The sequence below is a fragment of the Trachypithecus francoisi genome, unplaced genomic scaffold (genome assembly GCF_009764315.1).
Source record: "Trachypithecus francoisi isolate TF-2019V2 unplaced genomic scaffold, Tfra_2.0 Lachesis_group9, whole genome shotgun sequence".
Lineage (NCBI taxonomy): Eukaryota > Metazoa > Chordata > Mammalia > Primates > Cercopithecidae > Trachypithecus > Trachypithecus francoisi.
This window is the reverse complement of record NW_022681474.1, coordinates 4,075,367-4,098,784: the sequence shown is the minus strand read 5'-3', so window position 1 is coordinate 4,098,784 and position 23,418 is coordinate 4,075,367. Positions and strand designations below refer to the sequence as shown.

At 44.2% G+C, this 23,418-nt stretch overlaps 1 protein-coding gene and 1 pseudogene across 3 annotated transcripts in view; one reads left to right on the top strand and one right to left on the bottom strand.

Annotated features, from left to right (window-relative positions):
- The first annotated feature begins 389 nt into the window (after positions 1-389).
- The window catches only part of OPTN (optineurin), a 38,037-nt gene continuing 15,008 nt past the window's right edge, over positions 390-23,418 (top strand). The window contains exons 1-9 of one of the 3 annotated variants that reach the window (XM_033208315.1): positions 390-621; positions 8,177-8,328; positions 8,812-8,988; positions 9,970-10,172; positions 12,138-12,320; positions 15,132-15,205; positions 17,421-17,555; positions 21,283-21,385; positions 23,189-23,304. In XM_033208315.1, coding sequence (XP_033064206.1) covers positions 8,823-8,988; positions 9,970-10,172; positions 12,138-12,320; positions 15,132-15,205; positions 17,421-17,555; positions 21,283-21,385; positions 23,189-23,304 — 980 coding nt within the window. In that variant the 5' untranslated portion in view covers positions 390-621; positions 8,177-8,328; positions 8,812-8,822. Of the gene's footprint in view, positions 622-2,137; positions 2,242-8,176; positions 8,329-8,811; positions 8,989-9,969; positions 10,173-12,137; positions 12,321-15,131; positions 15,206-17,420; positions 17,556-21,282; positions 21,386-23,188; positions 23,305-23,418 lie in introns of those variants that run through there. The other 2 variants (XM_033208316.1, XM_033208314.1) reach the window with 2 other exon arrangements.
- LOC117081966 lies at positions 4,876-5,070 on the bottom strand (annotated as a pseudogene).

The following is a 23,418-nucleotide window of genomic DNA, read 5'->3' as shown; positions in this document are numbered from 1 at the left end:
AAAGCTATGTGTGCTCAGTTAACTATGTCTAGATGTAAGCATTTTTTAAAAAAAATAACACAGATAGAGGCCTCCCTCCAAGGATGCCTGGGATTCGCCTCTTTCTGTGGGCGGCAGCGACCCCCCTGCGGCTCTAGCCTCCACTAAGGGATCTGCGGGGAAGACACAGGGAAGACCAACTCCGCACACTGCATTTGATTAATGATTTATTTTGATTAACGCCGTCACAGTGATGCCTTCGCGTAGTCCCTCTTTACCCGGGTCCCAGCCTCGACCCCGCACGGACAGCGAGGGTGGGTAGCTGGGGAAGGACGCAGGAAAGGGGCGGGGCCTTGGTCGGGCGGGGCCTGGGATGGGCGGGGCCTGGGGATGGGCGGGGCCCGGGAAATTCCCCGGCGCGGGCAGGGAGCGGCGGGCGGTCAGCTGAGCGGCGCTGGGCGGGGTCGCGAGGCCGCGCATCAGCCCGAGGCTCCCCAAGCCCCGGTTCCCCAGCCGCCGCCGCCGGCGCCGCCGCCCCCCGGCAGGTTCCCGGGTCAACGTCCCATCCCGGTCGGCAGCTCTCTCCAGGCGGCACGATGCCGAGGAAACAGTGACCCTGAGCGAAGCCAAGCCGGGCGGCAGGTGAGCCAGGGCAGGAGGCTGCAGGGGTGGGCGAGGGGGCGGCGGCTCCTTCCCGATGGGCTCTTCTCCGGCCTGAAAACGGTTCCCGCCGCCCTGCCCCGCGGCCCGGAGCCTGTCGGGGTGAGGGTGGCGAGGGGTGGGGCGGCCGTCCCGCGAGACTGCTGCCCTGGGAAGATCCCCAGGCCCCGGCGGGTCCTGACCTGGCGGGAAAGGGTGGGCAGTGAACAGAGGGCGGGTCCAAGAAGCGTCCAGGGCCGGCCTGGCGGCCACAGGTAACCCCTCTGCAGGTCACCCAGAGGCTTGGAGGTGACGTCCTCCCGCAGGCTGGGAAGGATTCCGCAGCCAGTTCCTGGCCATAAGGAGGAGGTGGTTACAGACACACCTGTGGGAGACGTGGGACCACTACTCGAGCTGAATGAGGTGCCCAGGGTCAGTACCACAGAGTGACCCCCTGTCTAAGGGGGTGGAAATCCACATAGACTGCTGTGTCTAGGAGAGTGTGTACACTTTATACAGAGAGAATATTTGATGAGGCCGAGAACCCCAAAGGAATTGTTTTTGCCATCGAAATGTATAAGCTACGGGCAGTAAACATCGCTCAAAGAAAATGAAACCCAGGTTCCGGCCTGGCCTCCACCACCAGGAAAACTGTTGTATGGAAATGTACACCATGGAACTGTTTGTAAGGATGAAATGGAAAATGAAAGCGTAGAAAAGTAAGGCAATGTGAGGACCTCAGAAGCCTTTGGAGCTGGTTAGCAAGGTGCAGCTGGTTAGCAAAGTGTGAACAGAAGAACTCACCTTGCTCTTTTGACCCAGGGAGAGAAGAGTTAGTGGGGCCAGGCTGCCTCCCAGGACAGGCCCAGTTTTGGGACAGGGGCTGGAGAGGTCCCAGGGCAGATGCCAAGGCCAGGGATTGCCCTGGAGTGGACAAGGCAAGTTTAAATGTGACCTGTAGAGAGAGGACGATCATTGATTTAAGTCCTGGCATGACTTATCTGTTTTTCCACTGGGCCAATTTTGAGTGTTCTTTATATATTATGTACAACATTATAAAAGTAGCAGCTTCTTTTTTTATAAATTAACCTTTAGGTTGCATATTATGCTAGGAATATAACTAACCTAACCTCCCCCTCCCCCTCCCCATCCTCTGAAAACCAAACTTTATTCTCGAAGGCAACTGGACACTGTATTGTGTCCTGCTGAACTCCCACCCTTAGGTAGAGGCGTGTAAGTATTCTGGCCATGAAATACACCTTCTGTTTTTTAGAGATTTGGCATATTTGGTATATGTTCTTTGGAATTTATGAAATAGAAAACCCAAAGGAAAAGGAAAAATATTAAATTCTTTAAAAAAAATTTCATTTAGAAAGAAAAAATTATTTTAAAAGTTTTGGTTGTTACCACTTTGACATGTGTATGAGGATTATTAGCATCTGTATTATGAAGTGGTACCCAGATGACTTTGCAGTGACAGAAAAAAAGCACTTCTAATTTTTCAAATAAGTTAGAAAAGTGGATTTCGAGAATCTGGAAGTGAATGCTGTGGAACTGTGGAGAAACTCCTAACAACACTAGCATGCTGAGTTTGTCATCTACACAGCAGGAAGCATTTTACAGGTATTACACTTAAAAATACCTCATTATGCTATATTTTCAATTCATTTCAACAAACATTTACTGCAAACCTGCTATGTGCCAGTCTCTAGTAAGAATAACATGGAGAGAAAATACACGGGCAAACGATAGCAGTAATTTCAGAGTGGGCGGAGGAGGTGGAAATGCAGAGTGTTCTTGGGTGCTCGGGTAGGGAACAGTTCATATGACACAGGACATCATATTTAAGCTGAACATTGATCTGTCCAGTGGAAGTTTGCCAGGACACAAGGGGAGCCAGACATTTCGGGCAGAGGGCAGAAAAGAGGCAAGGACGCAGAAACAGAAGAATGCAGGGAACCGCGAGCTCTTTAACGTGCCTTGGGTATGAGTGTTTTGGTGGCAGGAGGTGACTCTGGTGGATCAGTTGGGCCTGGGCCCTGAAAGGCCACATTTGTCTTGCTAAGAAGCTGAAAGTCTGTCTTGTATGGGAAGGATGGACTCAGGGGAATGACCTTATATTGCAAAAGAAACCATGAGGGCAAGAGGACTGAAATTGACAGGGCTGAAAGTCAGTCATTTAGGAGGCTGTTAAAATGTATTCAAGAGATACATACTGAGCCCTCCCTTCTGTGTGGCAAGTAATGTTCTCCGTCCTGGGGATACAGCAGTGGACAAAATAGGCAGAACCCCTGTCCTTTGTGGAGGTCAACGTGGCTGTGGTACAGACAAGATAAGGGCCTGAACTAAGCCTGTGGGGATGGAGAGGAGGCAGTGGATTTTAGAAGCACTTAGGAGGGCCAGGCGTGGTGGCTCATGCCTGTAATCCCAGTACTTTGAGAGGCCGAGGCGGGTGAATCACTTGAGATCAGGAGTTCCAAGACCAGCCTGGCCAAAGTGGTGAAACCCTGTCTCTACTAAAAATATAAAAATTAGCCGGGCATGGTGGCATGCGCCTGTAATCCCAGCTACTTGGGAGACTGAGGTGGGAGAATCGCTTGAACCAGGGAGGCAGAGGTTGCAGTGAGCTGAGATTGTGCCACGGTACTCTAGCCTAGGCGACAGAGTGAGACTGAGTCTTAATAAAAAAAAAAAAAAAAAAAAAAAAGAATTATTTAGGAGGTAGAGGTGATGGCATATGGTGACCCATTAGACTTGGGGAAAAGGGGACTGGGAAGAATCAAGCCTCACTCCTTTGGGCAGCTAGGTTAAAGCTGTTGCCATTTTCTGTATATTGCTAAAATACAAAGTCACAGTATCCCTTCTAGTGTGTAATGATGAAGCTGCTTTTACCCAATTAGTAGGATGCATACTCTAAGTTCTTTTTCCAGGGTGGTGAAGGATTTAGTTGATGCAATGTTAGAATCTCGCCCCCCTTGTGAACCCAGAGTCTTCATAGAATTTGCCAGTAGCCAACTCTTGTCTCTGGTCAAAAACCAAGTTTTCACTGTTTAAAACTCATTTATCCCGTGTAGGGATTGAACCTATGAATACTTCGTTAACAAATTTGAAGACTTGGCCTTACCAGGGCAAGGGCCTAACCTTATACCGTGTCCGGTGTCCACTGTGGGGAAGTCAGTGTAAAGCAGGTACCATTTGACACATAATGACTTTCTGACCACTAGAGCCATCCCACAGTGGAACAGACAGTGCCTGCTAAGGTCACTGCACTTGTGCTGTGTCATTGAAACACTCAAGCCTGCTCTATAGGATCATGTGCCATCGAAACCAGACAAGACATTCTTGCATTGAATATGTTGGTCTGGATCATCTCTAAGGCCAACTCAGGAATCAGATTTATGCTGGTGTTTGCAAGGTCAAGTCATTACTGTAATTACTTGATCTCTGGAATTTAAATATATATATACATACATGTACACACACACACACACACAGAGTCAGGAATTGAGATAGCAGATATGGGAATAAATTCTAGGGAACTTGCTTTTGACCATCCATTTACTAGGCAGTCCTCAGTCTTCCTCATTGGTGGAATCCTGACAAATCCTGTGCTCAATTAATTCATCCTTCCATCATTAAATATCACTTTTGCTTAGAAAAAACATACTTCACATCTAGGTCAGTTGATTATGGGAAACTCTGTTATTAGATAGAATCTTAGAATAAATGGCTCAGTTCCAGTTTCTGTAACCTTCGAAGACATGTGCAAGGATATTGTCTTTCATCAGTCGAACATAGCTCAAGGTGATGTTAAAAACAGAGAATGAAGCTTTCTGTAACTGGCATTCCACCAACAGATATTTCATATGTGCACTGCACAGTGATAGCTCATAGTGATGCCCTAAGATAACCTAAGAATTATGAAGTGCCGTTGAGTCATCCAAAATCAAATTACTTTTTTTTTTTTTTTTGTGAAGCAGAGTCTCACTCTGTCACCCAGGCTGGAGTGCCGTAGCATGATCTCAGCTCACTGCAACCTCTGCCTCCCAGGTTCAAGCGATTCTCATGCCTCAGCTTCCAAGTAGCTGGGACTACAGGCGTGCACCACTACACCCAGCAATTTTTTTTTTTTGACTATTACAAAAGTTTATTTAACAAAAAGTCTAATATGAAAATGTACATGACCTAACTTTTACATCATAGTAAAACAGGCTCTATGGAGAGAGGACATGGGATTCTCTGCCGAACAGCCATTTTTTATACCCATTCCAGGGCTTCTGACATGATGATACTATTTCCTCATATTACCACCATTCCAATATTGTTCTGTTGCCCACTAGTCACCATCTCCATACATTCATCTATCGCAAGATTCATAAAGGGATCAAATCCCCACAATATTCCTTGGACACGTCTGCTACCATTTAATTTCAGTGATAACTTCTTGTCCATAAGTCCGCTCTAGCCATCTGTCTAGAACATGATGCTATTCGAGATGTTCAACAAAAGGTGACATTCGAGATCTTCAAGAAAGAAGGAGGGAGAGTGTGGCGTGACCAGGGGCCCGACCGCAGGGCCGGGAGGCGAGTCGGCCAGAAGGAGATGCAGTGGCTGCTGGCATTAACCATGCCGATGCGCGAGCTTTGCCGCTAATTTTTGTATTTTTGGTAGAGATGGGGTTTCACTTTATTGGCCGGGCTAATCTCAAACTCCTGGCCTCAAGTGATCTGCCCACCATGGCTTCCCAAAGTGCTGGGCATAAGCCACTGCGCCCGGCATCAATTAAATTACTTTCAGTAAAATTTTGGTATTAAGTATTTACATGCTTATATTTACCATATATGCTAACTTCTTATGTTTGATGACATTTGAATTACAAAATATTTTTTCTAACAATACTGGATATCACAGAATTTGCTGTCATTAGGACAGGTATAGCTATTCGTGAGAGTGACTGGCCTGCCGGTGATACTTGGTGTACATGCATTGAAGGGTGGGGTTTACACTGTGGTCTTTCTAGAAACTAAAGAATATTTTTCATAGTGTTGTTGAGCTGAAAGCAACAACATAAGGATTACCATTTGCTGGATGAATCATTAAATATTACTAGAGGTCATATGACTTCCTAAGGCCTCACATCTGGCTAATGGTACAAATGCTTTTTTCTGTGGCCTCTCTTAGCACGACCCTGCTTTTTTCCCATATCCTTATAAAATCCGGGCAACGTGAGAAGTCAGAAACACTGATGTAACAACTAGAACCAGTTTTAACTTTATTATGGTGGTGTCTATAGGCTTGGTGGAGGCATAAAAGGTCATGGAGGGGCCGGGCACAGTGGCTCAAGCCTGTAATTCCAGCACTTTGGGAGGCCGAGATGGGTGGATCAACTGAGGTCATGAGTTCAAGACCAGTCTGGTCTGGCCAACGTGGCAAAACCCTGTCTTTACTAAAAATACAAAATTAGCCGGGTGTGGTGGCACATGCCTGTGATCCCAACTACTTGGGAGGCTGAGGCAGGAGAATCACTTGCATCTGAAAGGCAGAGGTTGCAGTGAGCTAAGATTATGCCACTGCACTCCAGTCTAGGCAACGAAGTGAGACTCTGTCTGAAAAACAAAAAAAAGTTCATGGAGGAAAAACGTCTTAACAATTTTCAAAGAAATGTCTCTTTTCTCCCCTCTCTTCTCCTCCCCTCCCCTTCCTTTCCTTTCCTTTTCAGAAAAAAACATAAAGGAGAAATTTGTGCATATAGTAAGTGAAACCAAACACATTTCTAAAAATCTGCTTAGATTCTTTTTTTAAAAAAAAAATCTGTTAAATATTTTCATGGCCTTTGCAAAATATAGTATAATCACTGAATACCTAAGAAAAATTAAATGTTGGCAAGTAAATGATACATATGACAAGGATTTTCTCTTTTAGGCCTATTACCTAGAATTTTAGTATTCCTCTGCAAAATAGGTAGGAACACTAACTCAGTAAAACCCCATTTTATGAGATGATTCTTGGTTAAAAAAAAAAAAAAAAAAAAAAATGAATTTTACAGAAAATTAGAAACTGATAGTCTATTCAGATTATTTTGGGGAGAAGAAAAGCAGTCTGTTCTAGTCACCTAATGCTAAGCTAAGGAATACTTCTGCATTGTACCTGTTTTCTAAATGAATTTGGGTGTGTGAAACATACATACAGAAGGTTCAAAAATGAATCCTATGGTTTATCCGTGTTTTTTGCTTCATGAAATTGCCATCACCCTCATTACATGACTACCTGAGAATGACCCTCTTGGGGCTAGCTCTTGTAGGAAGAAGTGGCACAGGCTGCCCTGTCACAGGGTGTGGTAGGTAGCTCTGTCTCTGATTACCTACAAGTTCCTCGCACCAAAAGGAGGTTACCAGGTATTGCTTCCAGAAGATCTACAGAAATCCCAAGGTATTGCCTCCTGTGGCCAAGGATGCAACACCACATTGGTACATTTGGTTTTATTTTAATTGATGGCTATTAAATGCACACATAGATATTATGACGCAGTTACAGGTCAGAAACAGGCGGTTCTCTTATCTCTGTCTTCCAGGGACTGATATCATGTGTAATGGATTCTCCACAACTCAGGGGTCACACAGGCTCCATAGTCATGAGTGGCTGATGGATCTCACAGAGACCAATGCCTTTCCCCAGTTAGAAATGGGATGCTCGCTTCCAGGTTCTCTCTTCACCCCTTTTGTGCATCCGTGGCTTTCTGCCTGATCACAGTTGTATAGTGTACATTGTTGCTTGATACCTATTTGTTGGATAGATGGGTTTAAAATTATTTTCTGACGGCCAGACACAGTGGCTTATGCTTGTAATCGCAGCACTTTTGGAGGCCGAGGCCAGCAGATCACCTGAAGTCAGGAGTTCGAGACTGCCCTGGCTAACATGGTGAAATCCCGTCTCTACTAAAAATACAAAAATTGGCCAGGCATGGTGGCTCACCCCTGTAGTCCCAGCAACTTGGGAGGCTGAGACAGGAGAGTCACTTGAACCCGGGAGGTGGAGGTTGCAGTGAGCTGAGATCACTCCACTGCACTCCAGCCTGGGCAACAGAGAGAGACTCTCTCAGAAAAACAGAAACAGTCTTCTAACAGTAAACATCCTGGAAGTAATAATATGCTTTTTCAGGCATCTCTCTGGACTTTGGCCACTCTTAATCTTTGTGGAATGGGTGTGTAGGCCACGTGTATACAGCGTTAGCGGGGAGGAGTTGCCCTTGCTATGTATTGCTTTATGATCTATCCCCATCAGCTCTTGAAGAAAATACATCATTTTCACCAAGTGTGAAGGTGGAAATTTGTGCTGAAGATGTTTGCCCGGGTGGTAGGTAACACAGAGGCACAGTGGAGATTCACTCATTTGTCTTGCATTTCTATGTCCACATGGACCCCTCTATAAAACAAAGTGGTATGTGTAAAAAAATTTCAGACCATGCAATAAGTAAAGATATCTTATCTTTTCAGTATGCATTAAAAATAGAATATTAAGGCCTAAGTACTCAGTAGTATAATAACTTTCGTTTTACAAGGTGTGGCTTTGACACCTGGTGGTGCCACTTCCTGGTCTTGGATGAGCTGTACGCCTCTGTAAACCCAGCTTCCTCACCTATAAAACAGCTGCCTGGTTCAGCGTTAATGAAGATTAGTCAGTGACAGGCCTGGTGTGCTGAGTCCGCACATAGTAAGCATTCAAAGAATGTTAATTCTCCCTTTCTTCTTAACCAAAAATATAAGAAACAAAATGTAGTTTTAAAAACAGTTTTTTGAGATATAATTCGCTTACCATGCAATTCACTCAAAATAAGGAGATTTGGATATGAAGATTTGCATGGGAAATTTTTTTCAGGATACTTTGCCCGTGTCTACATATATCCTGGTCATCATGATGTCATACCCTCGTCTCCCTCCCCCCTTTCCCAAATCCTCATTGTACCCTTTTATACACCCATACACACACACACACACGCACACATACACTTTTCTGAAGCTAGATATACTTTTTTTTGTTTAAAAGGAAGAATTAAAAATGTTCAAAATGTAACTGGAGAGAAAGTGGGCAACTTTGGGAGTAAATATTAGCAATCGCCAATGGGTTTGTGGGACTCCCGGGGATCCCTAGTGGGGCGGGGGACAGCTCTATTTTCAACGGGTGACTTTTCCTCAGGAACTTCTGCAATGTCCCATCAACCTCTCAGCTGCCGCACTGAAAAGGGGGACAGCCTCAGTGAAAGCACAGGAAATGGACCCCCCCATCTGGCCCACCCAAACCTGGACACGTTCACCCCGGAGGAGCTGCTGCAGCAGATGAAAGAGCTCCTGACCGAGAACCACCAGCTGAAAGGTAAGCAGGGCTGGCCCATGCATGCCCCGTTCATCCCGGGCCTTCAAGAAATGCCATCCCTTTGCACTAAGGCTTGGTGGTAAGCTCCCTTCTCCCCGTTTCTGTAGGTGGTAGCGGGTGGGGAAGCACAGGATTTAGCTTTTGGCAAGGCTAAATCTGTTCTGATATTTACTTTTGGATACGGGTAAAAATAAAAATTGTGTGTAGCTCAAGTAACTAGCATAATGAAATTTAACCCATTCAAAAGGAAAAAGAGGCTGGGTGTGGTGGCTCATGCCTGTAATTCCAGCACTTTGGGAGGCTGAGGCGGAAGGATTGCTTGAGTCCAGGAGTTCAAGACCAACCTGGGCAAGATGGCAAGACCTCATCCCTACAAAAAAATTACAAAAAAAAAAAAGTTGGGTGTGGTGGTGCATGCCTCTGATCCTAGCTACTGGGGAGGCTGAGGTTGGAGGACTGCTTGAGCCCGGGAAGTTGGAGCTGCAGTGAACCGTGATCGTGCCACTGCACTTCAGCCTGAATGACAGAGAGAGACCCTGACTCAAAAAAAAAAAAAAAGGGAAAAAGGAAGAAAGGCTGCTATGGTTCCAGAGTTAGTCCTAAATATTACCTTATTAAGAGAAAGCCTCCTGGTATCTCAAGCCATGGCTTTGGGCAGGACCAGTGTTTGAATCTAGGAGTAGTAAGAACTTCCTTAGTTCCTGGTAACCATAGATATTTAGATACTTGTGCTGTAGTGGCAGTACCCAAATCAAGTTTATTCTCTTGGGACTTTTAAGGACTAGAAATGATGTTCATCCCACTAGTCTTTTCTGTAAGCAAAAACCACTTCATCTTTTTGCTGCTGACCCTTGGGCCGAGGCTAAGCATGGCATCTTCTGATTCAGAGCCATGTGGTCAAGTGGACGAGAGGGGGATTTGGTTCATCAAATCAAGTCCACTTTCCTAATGTGTGACCTCATCACTCTGAACCTCCTGCAGAAGCCATGAAGCTAAATAATCAAGCCATGAAAGGGCGATTTGAGGAGCTTTCGGCCTGGACAGAGAAACAGAAGGAAGAACGCCAGTTTTTTGAGACACAGAGCAAAGAAGCCAAAGAGCGTCTAATGGCCTTGAGTCACGAGAATGAGAAATTGAAGGAAGAGCTTGGAAAACTGAAAGGGAAATCAGAAAGGTCATCTGAGGTGAGCAGACTGATCCATTGTGATTTTTTTTTTTCCCATAACATTTGCAGTAGAATCTTATGTGTCTAGACCCCTAGATCAAAACCTGTCATGGTTCAGTCTGGATTGGTGTTTTGCCTGGTCTTGGAAGAAGTGCTTTTGCTCAAAAGATTGGTTGCCCTATTAAGGGTCACGGATAATCTCTTTTAGGGGAAAGAAAGTTGTAAAGCTTTGACCATATTGACTGTAGGCAAAAGAACAGTAAGGTTGTAAATCATCGTATTGTATTCATTATAGATGGTTCAGATGGGCCTCTACCTAGAACCATCCATTGTTTTTAGTTTGTCTTTGATATTAAAAATGTGTTTACAAAACTCATTACTCAGAATTTTTACTTGTTGACCTTGTCTGTCAGTCTAAAAGGGAGATTATCCACTTTACATTTTCCTTTTTAAAAATGTTTTGGAAAATGTCCTGTTGTGTAAGAGGTTATCACGTTGCCACAGATGAAAAGAGAAAGAGACACATTTTTCTTGACCCAAAGGACCTTGAAAAACATGCTCATACCTGGGAGTGGATGTCAAAGATGTTAGTAATGACACAACCCAGAACACGTTTGAAGTCCCCACTAGGCGTGGTTTGTTAAGGAGGCCTCTGCTGTCCATGCCAGGTGTGGGGAGAAGGGGTATGTGTGGGTATTGATGGGAGGGAAAGGGCAGGAGGTTGGGTGATGAGAGCTTTTTTTCCTTCCTTTCTGGAATTTTAGACAACAGTTTATGAGTCCACTATTGCCAAGCTGTGGTTGATTATTTCTATAATATCAAATTATTCCAGCATAGCAAGGAAGGCTTTCTTTCTTGTCATAAAGTTACTTTAAATTTTGATTATTTGAATACAATAAAATAATGTAAAAATTTCCATTTTAAATGTTATATCAAAATAAATTGTTGGCTAGGTGCAGTGGCTCACACCTGTAATCCCAGCACTTTGGGAGGCTAAGGTGGGTAGATCACCTGAAGTCAGGAGTTCGAGACCAGCCTGGCCACCATGGTGAAACCCCATCTCTATTAAAAATACAAAAATTAGCCAGGCATGGTGGTGCATGCTGGTAATCCCAGCTACTCAGGAGGCTGAGGCAGGAGAATCGCTTGAACCTGAGAGGCGGAGGATGCAGTGAGCTGAGATCGCATCATTGCATTCCAACCTGGGCGACAGAGCGAGACTCTGTCTGGGAAAAAAAAAAAAAAAATTGTCAGGTAAAAGCTGGAATTTTCTACATTAAAGCACAGGGCATAAAGGTGTTGAGAAACTTCCTTGTCAGTAGGTGTGGGAGCAATTGAGTCACGTGGCCAGGTCCTTAGTTTGATTTGTATTTGTTTTTTGGCTTTTTTTTTTTTTTTTTTGAGGTGGAATCTTGCTCTGTCACCCAGGCTGGAATACAGTGGCATAATCTCAGCTCACTGCAAGCTCTGCCTCCCGGGTTCATGCCATTCTCCTGCCTCAGCCGCCTGAGTAACTGGGGCTACAGGTGCCCACCACCACGCCTGGCTAATTTTTTTGTATTTTTAGTAGAGATGGGGTTTCACCATGTTAGGATGGTCTCAATCTCCTGACCTTCATGATCTGCCCGCCTCGGCCTCCCAAAGTGCTGGGATTACAGGCATGAGGCACCGTGCCCAACCTGGCTTTTGTTTTTTTTTTTTTGAGATAGGGTCTTGGCAGTCTTGAACTTCTGGGCTCAGGCAGTCTCCCTGCCTCAGCCTCCCAAGTAATGGGGACTACAGGTGTGTGCCACCACGCCTGGCTAATTATTAAATTTTTTGTAAAGATGGAGGTCTTGCTATGTTGTCCAGGCTGTTCTCAAAATCCTGGCCTCAAGGGATCCTCCCGCTTCAGCCTCCCAAAACTCTGGGATTACAGGCATGAGCCCATGGTGCTGGGCCTTAGATTGATCTGTTCATTCACTTTACTCCTTGGCATCTCCAGGACCCCACTGATGACTCCAGGCTTCCCAGGGCAGAAGCAGAGCAGGAAACGGACCAGCTCAGGACCCAGGTGGCGAGGCTACAAGCAGAGAAGGCAGACCTGTTGGGCATTGTGTCTGAACTGCAGCTCAAACTGAACTCCCACGGCTCCTCAGAAGACTCCTTTGTTGAAATTAGGATGGCTGTAAGTTTTTGGTTTTATTTTTGTTTTGAGCAAACTGTAAAGCCTCACCTGGAAAGATGAAACAAATACCACTTTTTCTTGTCAACACAAGCCAAGGATTGAGGAAATTCCAGTGTAGCAAAGATAAATTGGCTCTCATTTTTTAAGCAGAGCATAATGCATATAAGGGTTGTGATAGCTAAAATGGAAAAATATTAATTACCTTTTATGATGAAAGATGCAGTCTTTTCTTTTCATCATGTCCTGGCAAATTGAACATTTTTGTGACTGACCTGAAAAGGAAAAAACTCACACAAGCGTGAACTTTCTGTCATTTTTCAAACTAGATTTCAAAGCTGTATTCCGCAGTTCACTTAAGGGAGCGGCAAACGTTTTTTTAACAACAGAACCCTCTTTTTTGTTTTGAGATGGAGTTTCACTCTGTCCCCCAGGCTGGAGTGCAGGGATGTGATCTCAGCTCACTGCAGCCTCTGCCTCCGGGGTTCAAGAGATTCTGGTGTTTCACCCTCCCAAGTAGCTGAGACTACAGGCACATGCCATCACACCTGGCTAATTTTTTGTATTTTTAATAAAAAAGACAGGGTTTTGCCATGTTGGCCAGACTGGTTTCAAAACTCCCGGCCTCAAGTGATCCACCCGCCTTGGCCTCCCAAAGTGCTGGGATGACAGGCATGAGCCACTGCGCCTGGCCAACGGAACCCTCTTTTCAAACGAAGTGGTACAAGGAACGCTGGTGTATTAAAAAGAAGAGAAGAAAAGAAAGAGCAGAACTGCTCTGGTTGTAGGTTGAGGGAGTGTCCTGGCTTTTCCTTCCCTTTCCACAACAGCTACTCAGGAACCTCTGAGAACTGAGTTTGAAGCCATTGCTATCAAAATCAAATATCTCCACAACCCAAAATGAAGTGGGCTAAGTGAGGAGGCCCTAAGCTCTTGAGAAGCATTTGTTACGACTATGCCTGGCTGCAGGGGCAGCCCTATTGAAGAGCAGAGCAGGTCGATGCACCAGGTGGGGCCCTCTCCTTCATTGTGCTAACAGAGATTAGATAGGGAGAAAGATAAACAAGGATCAAATCATCTGCAATCCAGTGTAGTACTCACTTTCACTGAGTCAGAGTACATATCTGATACAGGAAAAGGGGCTGGCCGGGTGTAGTGGCTCACGCCTGTAATCCCAGCACTTTGGGAGGCTGAGGAGGCAGGATCGCTTGAGCCCAGGAGTTCAAGACCAGCCTGGGCAACCTGGCGAAACCCTGTGTGTACAAAAAAAAACTACAAAATGTTAGCTAGGCACGTTGGCATGCGCCTGTACTCCCAGCTACTCAGGAGGCTGAGGCAGGAGGATCACTTGAACCCGGGAGTTTGAGAGGCTGCAGTGCGCCATGATTGTGCCGCTGCACTCCAGGCTGGGTGACAGAGCAAGACTCTGTCTTTAAATTTAAAAAAAATAAAGAAAAGAAAAAAATTGTGTCCCTGGAAGAGAAAAATGTACATTGTAGGTAAGTGAGGAGGAGTGGGGAGCAACTTGCAAAAAAGCTCACCTGCTGGTTATATCTGACATGTGAGTGTGTGACTGTCTTTGCCTTCTGCTTTATTTGCTGCACTAGAGTTAGGAAACGGCTCTGAATAACCTGCCATCCATGCCCCCTCATACATTTTAGTGGCCAAAGTCAAGAGAATTAAAGTGTCAATTGAAAAGCATATTTTGTCAGAGTACCCTTTCTGCAAGTGATCGAAGATGACTGAGACAGAAGTTTAGCCAAAGAACCTTACGCTTCTGTCAATAACCGATAAACTGCAGGAAACCCAACAGCATATGAGAAGTTTACAAATGAAGCTTCTTCCTTCAGGGTGCATGGTTAGCATCTCATTCTCCCTGTCAGATGAGCGACAAGTTATTTTTAGTGTAAACATGTTTTGCTTGCTTTTCTTCTGTGAACTGTAAAACACTGCCCAAGATTTAGGAAGAAATACCAAAAATATCTAGAACCCCCATGGGCTCAAGCAGAGAAAAAAAAAATGCATCTGTATTTTTTATAATAGATATATCTATATTTATATTATATAATGAATATATTATATGTAATATTATATATTAATTATATAATTAATACATAATTATATAATTACATATTTAACATATATTTATATAATATATCTATATTTCTATATCTAAATATGTATCTAAATATATATATTTATATGCGTATATATAGGGAACCATCTTTGTGCATTTTTGAAGATTTTCCCTAGGAACTTACTGGAATATAAACGTCTTTCAAATCCTGTGGGTCTTGGACTTCTTGTTCCCTAAGTGACCTGCAGTGCATACAAATTTCTAACGGGAACCAACTTGGCCAAGATGGCGCTTTGTGAATCTCATTCACAGAAACTGCCTCTTTTTTAACTTTACCTCAGTGAGTTCTAGCATTTTGCATTTTAAAGGACTGTCTGAGAAGGATATGTGGAGTTGTCACCAGCTCTGCATGACCTTAACCTTGAAAAAGAGAGAACTGCCAAGGAAAGGGAGGAGCAGATAAGCTTTCATGTTTACGGAGTCGGGTAGAATGTGTATGGCGAGAGGAAACTGACCTTCACGCCTTAGCCGGGATATTTATAATCCCAACAGGGTGTGCCGGGTGAGGGGAGGGTACGTTTCCATTCCATTGGAGCCACCCAGTTTAAACACTGCACATCTGAATGTTCCTTGGGTTGCATGTCACAAAAATTCATCTTTTGTCTTTTTTTGCTTTTGACAAAGAATTTGTCTTGCAGACGTATTGTGTTAAATCCCGTGCGTTTCTGTTTTTACAGGAAGGAGAAGCAGAAGGGTCAGTAAAAGAAATCAAGCATAGTCCTGGGCCCACGAGAACAGTCTCCATTGGCACGTATGTGAAGGAAGACTCGAGCTGCCAGGCAGACAGGCTGGGCAGGCTTGTCACTGGGAGCTTATCACTGGGTGCTTGTCACTGGAGGTCAAATGTAGTGACCTGAGGAAGTAACTTCTTTATGATTTATACCAGGACCTTTCAAGAATATTTGGTTTGAATGCTATTTAATGCTGCAGCTCAAACTGGCAGAGATTAAAAACTGTTTGGTTCCCGTTTGGCTCACCCTGACTGTTCTGTTCCGGTGGTGTCTCACCTCCAGCAGACGAAAAGTGAAAGCAAACTGGTTCTCAGTCAAACCAATGAGACATGTTTGCTCATTGGTTCCCCAGTGCCATTTGACCCAGACCAGCCTGCCCAGCTTCCATAAGTGAAATATTTTCATCTTCTTTTCCCTGCTACTCCCCAGTTATAAGCTGGCATGACCAATACTGGAACATCTTTTGTAACAATGACCGATAGCACTCTCAGTCACTGTGGATGTCGCCTGAAAGGACGCAGATTTCTTATCTGTGGAGTCTCAAGTGTATCTGTCCCATGTAGATGTGAGGAAACAGATGTCTTAAATAGTGGCAGGGCCTTGGGGAGGGAGGCAGACCTAGAACTGAGTGCCTGAACCTCTTGACTCTTGCAAGCAGTGCTCACCAAGGACACTGCTAGCTTGCCTTCTGCAAGCTGCTTACTCCTGTGATCATCTATTCAAGAGACGATTGTCTGAAAAGATCCCTGAGGATCTCTTATCTCATAGTTTTTTTTTGTTTGTTTTGTTTTGTTTTTTGAGATGGAGTTTCTCTCTGCCACCCAGGCTGGAGTGCAGTGGTGCGATCTTAACTCACTGCAACGTCCACCTCCCGGGTACAAGCAGTTCTTCTGCCTCAGCCTTCCGAGTAGCTGGGACTCCAGGTGCCTGCCACCATGCCCAGCTAACTTTTTATGTTTTTAATAGAGACAGGGTTTCACCATGTTGACCAGGCTGGTCTCGAACTCCTGACCTCAAGTGATCTGCCTGTCTCAACCTCCCAAAGTACTGGATTTACAGGCTTGAACCACTGCGCCTGACCATCTGATAGATTTTTAAAACCTTCTTTGTATAACTTGATGAATGTGCATATAGAATGACTTCCAAAATGTGAAAAAAATTGTCTTCCATTATGTTTCTAAGCCCTTGTATAAGGAAGAAAGTAAGTATTAGATCATATTCTTTCGTCAGAGTAATTGGCATAAACGAAAGTAATTCCCTTTTTTGGTTAAAAATTCTTCACGTTTCCACCAAATTGCTTTTTTAATATTCAAAGACGTTCCTGGAAGTAGTGGCAAATAAAAAAGTCCTGGTTGAAATTTCAAAGCCACTTCCTCATCATTCATATCCAGGTGCATAGACCACTTCCTCTTTAAGCCACATGGCTATTTTTAAAATAACAGTTCTGTACCATTTGTGAGTATCGTAATTACTCTGAGATTGATTTCCAGGTTTGGAGTTGGAGCTTTGGAGTCCTGGAAACTGGGATTTAATTCTGGCTGTTTATTAGCTATGTGAACCCGAGTCGGTGACTCCAAGAGTAGCCGCCGTTAGCATCATCGTAGTCATCCCTCATGTTTTGTAACAGTGATCATGATTTTGTTTGTCACTGATGTGTCTCTTGATTTAGTCAGATTTTGAAATTGAGAAAAGTACTTGATATATCAACAGCGCCTCCATTTCTCTGCTCTCATTATTTGAAACTACAAGTGAAAAAGGTTTTCTCCCCTTGACTTAAGCTGTGATGGTCTCTGTTAACTTGGAGAAAGGCCAGTGGTCTGTACAATGTGCCTTTATCTTTTGTCTGACTGCAGTCCCCTTTGAGACTAGATCTCTGGAAGGCTTGCCACCTTCAGCCACAGCTGCTTCTGCTGAACTGTTCCGTGGGTTTTGTGATCTGGTGTTAGGTACACAGTGACTGTTTGGAGGAAGTGGGTGTGTGCAGTGTAAGGCTGGCCTCTCCAGAGCCTCACTGAGTCTCCACACCTTCCCTGGGAAGCATGGAGGAGCTTGGCACTGGGGTCCCAGGACCAGCTGTGCTTGTTCACTAGTTGAGAATTAGTTGGAGAATATTCTGGAAAGCAATTCCTTTAAGCTGGTCCCAGTTATATTGGGTTACTGTCTTCTTAGGCTTTGGTATTTTTCTGATGAAAACCTTTTAACCTTTATACTGACCATGGCATTGTCTAAATATAGGAGCAGATCTGCAGAGGGGGCCAAGAATTACTTGGAACATGAGGAGTTAACTGTGAGCCAGCTCCTGCTGTGCCTAAGGGAAGGGAATCAGAAGGTGGAGAGACTTGAAATTGCACTCAAGGAGGCCAAAGAAAGGTATGAAATCGGTTAACTTGAAATATGTGTTTTTTTTAAAACAGCTTTACTGACGTGTGATTAAGATACCATACAGTTCATTTAAAGTATACATTTCAGTGTTTTTTAGAATATTCCCAGGATTGTGCAACCACTGTTACTACAATATAATTTTACAACATTTTCTCCCCCAAACGGCACTCACTGTTTGCTCCTCCAAGCAATGTGCTTTCTGTCTCTATAGACTTGGCCATTCTGGACATTTCATATAAATGGAATTATACAGTCTGTGGTCTGTTGTTTCACTTAGCATAATGTTTTTGAGGTTCGTCTTCAATGTAGCATGTATCAGTACTTCCTTTTCCTTGCTGAATAACCTTCCATTGTCCATATATACAACATTTTGTTAATTCATTCATCAGTTGATAAACATTAGGGTTGTTGCCACTTTTTACCTATTATGAATAATGCTGCTGTGAACATTGTGTACAGGTTTTTGCTTGGACCTGTGTTTTTAATTCTCTGGGGTATATCGTTACGGGTGGAATTGCTGGGTCATATGGTACCTCTATTTCATATTCTCTTTTTTTTTTTTGAAACGAAGTCTCGCTCTGCCGCCCAGGCTGGAGTGCAGTGGCCGGATCTCAGCTCACTGCAAGCTCCGCCTCCCGGGTTCACGCCATTCTCCTGCCTCAGCCTCCGGAGTAGCTGGGACTACAGGCGCCGCCACCTCGCCCGGCTAGTTTTTTGTATTTTTTTAGTAGAGACGGGGTTTCACCGTCTTAGCCAGGATGGTCTCGATCTCCTGACCTCGTGATCTGCCTGCCTCGGCCTCCCAAAGTGCTGGGATTACAGGCTTGAGCCACCGCGCCCGGCCTCTATTTCATACTCTAAGGAACCAGCAAATCATTTTCCAAAGCAGCTGTGCCATTTCACATTCCCACCAGCAGTATATGAGCATTCACTTTCTCCACGTCCATACCAGCGCTTGTTTCTTATTGTCTTTCACGTTGACTTCAGCCATCCTAGTGGACATGAATTGCTATCTCATAGTTCTGATTTGTATTTCTCTAGTGACAGTGATGTTGAGCATCTTTTCATGTTGACCGTTTGTTTGCTTTGGAGAAAAGTCTATTCAGAGCCTTTGCCCATTTTTAAATATTCGGTTATTTGTCTTTTTATGTGGAATTATAAGAGTTCATTTTACATGCTGGATACAAGTGCCTTATTAAATATACGATCTGCAACTATTTTCTCCCATTCTGTGGATCATCTTTTCACTTGATGTTATCATTTGCAGCACCTTTGTTTTTATTTTGATGTAATACAATTTATCTCCTTTTTCTTTTGTCACCTGTGCTTTTGATGTCCCATCTGAGAAACTGTTGCCCAACCCAAGGTCACAAAGATTTACTCCTATATTTTCTCTTAAGAATTTTGTAGTTTTGGCCAGGCGCAGTGGCTCACGCCTGTAATCCCAGCACTCTGGGAGGCCGAGCGGGCGGATCACAAGGTCAGGAGATCAAGGCCATCCTGTCTAACACGGTGAAACCCCGTCTCTAATAAAAAAATACAAAAAACTAGCCGGGTGTGGTGACAGGTGCCTGTAGTCCCAGCTACTCGGGAGGCTGAGGCAGGAGAATGGCATGAACCCGGGAGGCAGAACTTGCAGTGGGCGGAGATCGCGCCACTGCACTTCAGCCTGGGAGACAGAGCTAGACTCCGTCTCCAAAAAAAGAAAAGAATGTTGTAGTTTTATCTCTGACATTTAAGCCTGTGGTCCATTTTGAGTTTGTTTCCATGTATGTTGTGATATAGGAGTCAACTTCATTAGACTGTCAGTTCCATTTCATTGATCTATATGTCTGTCCTTATGCCAGCACCACCATGTCTTGAGTACTATGGCTTTGTAGTAAGTTTTGAAATCAGGAAGTGTATTAGCCTGTTTTCATACTGCTATAAAGAACCGCCCGAGACTGGGTAATTTATAAAAGAAAGAGGTTTAACTGACTCCCAGTTCAGCATGGCTGGGGAGGCCTTGGGAAACTTACAATCCTGGCAGAAGGCGAAGGGGAAGCAAGGCACCTGCTTCACAAGGCGGCAGGAAGGAGAAGGAACGCAGGAGGCCCCACCACACATTTATAAAACCCTCAGGTCTTGTGAGAACTCACTCACTCTCACGAGAGCAGCGTGGGGGCCCGCCACTGTGATTCAGTTACCTCCTCTTGGTCTCTCCCTTGACGTGGGGATTATGGAGATCACAATTCAAGATGAGATCTGTGTGGGGACACACAGCCTAACCATATGAGGAAGTGTGTGCCTTCCAGCTTTGTTTTTCTTTTTAAAGGCTGTTGGCTCTTCTGGGTTCTTTGCTGTTCCATAACAATTTTAGGATCAGCTTGTTAATTTGTGAAAAAAGCCAGCTGGGGTCTCACTAGGGATTGCATTGTATCCCCAAATCATTTGGGGAGAATTGCCATCTTCAGGATTGTGTCATCTGCAGAGATAGACTTGCTTCTTCTTTTCCAGTATGAATGCCTTTTATTTCTTTTTCTTGCCTAATTATCCCGTCAAAACAAAAAAAAAGTGTTAAATAGAAATGGAGAGAGCAGGCATCCTTTCTTGTTCCTAATCTTAGGGGGAAAGCTAAGGCCCCACCTTTGTCATCACTTGCAGAGGTTCCTGGTGTCACTCGTGCTTGAGTGTCCTGGAGTTCCCACAATGTGAATCTGGTTGTTTCTTGGCCTTCTTGGGCTGGAAAGGCCCCACTCAGACCTATTCCTACTTTCCATTCCATATTTTCCTACTATGATTTCCTCTCCCTTTTTCTTTGGTCCTGTAGGCACATGGCTTTTTGAAAGTCCTTTTAGTAGAGTTTGGGCTGGGAAAAAAATTATATGCATACATTTAACCCATTATCTTTAACCACAGTCTCTCTTGTTTCGTTTGGATTGGGATGGCTTTCCTGTGGTTATGATTTGGTGTTAAGAATGGTGTTACAGGCCGGGCGCGGTGGCTCAAGCCTGTAATCCCAGCACTTTGGGAGGCCGAGACGGGCGGATCACGAGGTCAGGAGATCGAGACCATCCTGGCGAACACGGTGAAACCCCGTCTCTACTAAAAATACAAAAAAAACTAGCCGGGCGAGGTGGCAGGCGCCTGTAGTCCCAGCTACTCGGGAGGCTGAGGCAGGAGAATGGCGTAAACCTGGGAGACGGAGCTTGCAGTGAGCTGAGATCCGGCCACTGCACTCCAGTCCGGGCGACAGAGCGAGACTCTGCCTCAAAAAAAAAAAAAAAAAAAAAAGAATGGTGTTACTTTTTTTGTTGTTGTTTATTCGGTGACTTTTAAACTTAGCTGTGTCCTAAAAGGAAAAGCCTTTCCTTCTCTACTGAATTCTTATAAATGAGATACCATGTTCATGGAAAACACATGCATCCACGTGTGTAAACACACACAAAAACAATTTCAAAAACATTGCTGCATAGTACAGTTCCATGAAAACAGATGGTGTTCAAGATAAGTTACACTTGCCTTTTACCTCTGTGTGTATTCATCTGTGAATCAATTCTAGTCAATTTTAGGATGAAAAATAAAACTAATGCTAATATAGTGAATGTGTAGAGATTTTGAAAACCCCTGATCCTTTGTCCCAGTTGTAAACAATGTTCTTTTTAGTGCTTCTGTAATTGCTATTTCTCTTAAAGCCAAAGAGAAAGTAACTTTTCTACCTTCTGTGATTTTCTAGAGTTTCAGATTTTGAAAAGAAAGCAAGTAATCGCTCTGAGATTGAAACCCAGACAGAGGGGAGCACAGAGAAAGAGAACGAAGAAGAGAAAGGCCCGGAGACTGTGAGTCCTAAGATTCCACGGCCACTGTCACACCCACACACACGAGAGTAGTTCAGCTACTGAATTCGAATCTCATGATGTGTTATTTGCTTTAGAAATATAGAAATCATGTTGATGTTGAATATTATCTATCTATTCCTTTTATATTTCCTTGTCCTGGTCTGTGTCAATTGTAGCAAGATGTATTTCTTTTTTTTTTTTTTTTTTTTTTGAGACAGAGTCTCACTCTGTCACCAGGCTGGAGTGCAGTGGCACGATCTCAGCTCACTGTAACCTCCACCTCTCGGGTCCAAGCAGTTCTCCTGCCTCAGCCTCCCTACTAGCTGGGATTACAGGCACCCGCCACCATACCCGGCTAATTTTTGTATTTTTAATAGAGACAGGGTTTCACCATGTTGGCCAGGATGGTCTCGATCTCTTGACCTCGTGATCCTCCCACCTCAGCCTCCCAGAGTGCTGGGATTACAGACGTGAGCCACTGCGCCTGACTGCCAGATGTATTTCTATCAGTATTCTACAAAACCATTTCCTATGTCTCTTCTTGACTGATTTCTTCTCCTCAGCCCTTCAATGAAGAAGCCTACTGTATGAAAAAGGAATTTTGTCCACTTTATAACGAGATAATTTGAGGATATGACTCAGAAATTTGAGGGAGAATTGAAAGATTTGGGTTCTATCCCTTTACTGGTTTGAATAAAGTAGTTTGAAAGAGAAAGGTTCAGTGTTGTCTTGTTCAGTATTGTCTGGTAATTGAGAGGTGCCTTTGAGTCTGCAGAGAGTCTTCAGCTTAGGGAAGTTAATGAAGCCGTGAAGGTTGATGGCCATAGTGGCCCACGTGAAAGGCGTTTACATAAAATACTCACTTCAGGTAATTAATTTATTCAACAAATATGTACGTTGAATGCCTACCATATGCCAGGAGATTGAGACCTTACTGTTGAAAGGAGAGAGAATATTTAGAAAACAGATGAAGAGACCACCAGTGAATAAAGTTCTCTGTTTGACTAAAACTAATTCAGCAGCCAGTAGCAGGGAAGTATGGTCTTTCAAGGCATCAGAAACTCATTTACAAAAATTATAGAGCTTCCAGGAAAAAGGCTGCACAACAAAAATAGTTAAGTAAACTAGAAACATACACTGGGAAGGGAGTATGGGGGCAAGTTGTTAGCTGGATAGATAGGACTGTGCTTTGACACCTCTGTGGTCTGTGATCTCTGAACCTGGAATAGGGTTTTTTTTTGGAAACGGAGTCTCGCTCTGTCGCCCAGGCTGGAGTGCAGTGGCGCGATCTCAGCTCACTGTAAGCTCCGCCTTCCAGGTTCACGCCATTCTCCTGCCTCAGCCTCCTGAGTAGCTGGGACTACAGGCACCCGCCACCACGCCCGGCTAGTTTTTTGTATTTTTAGTAGAGATGGGGTTTCACCGTGTTAGCTGGGATGGTCTCCATCTCCTGACCTTGTGATCCACCCGCCTCGGCCTCCCAAAGTGCTGGGATTACAGGCGTGAGCCACCGCGCCTGGCCAGGGTTCATTTTAATAGCAGTAAAGTCATTATCACAGTGCATCCAAACTGATTAGGTCATGCTTTGTTAGGAAACAGAAGTTACCCAAAGCTTAGCAAACTAAGTACCAAGTATCCAAAACATTCTTTTCCTACACGATGTTTGGGGTATTGTCAAAGTTGAATCAGTTTACCAGCCAGGCTTAATTGGCTGCTAATGGCTCAGACTGTTTTCTCCCAAAGAGGTTTGTTTAATCTCTGATGATAATTGTCTACATATGTTTGGGATTTCCCGTATGATAGGTTGGAAGCGAAGTGGAAGCATTGAACCTTCAGGTGACGTCTCTGTTTAAGGAGCTTCAAGAGGCTCATACAAAACTCAGTGAAGCCGAGCTAATGAAGAAGAGACTTCAAGAAAAGTAAGAATGCAAGAGCAATTTTATCCTCCTTTGAAATACACATTTTTACAAAGTGTACTACTATATAAAAACATAGGTTTTTTTACTATGTTATAACTAAAAGAAAAACGGACA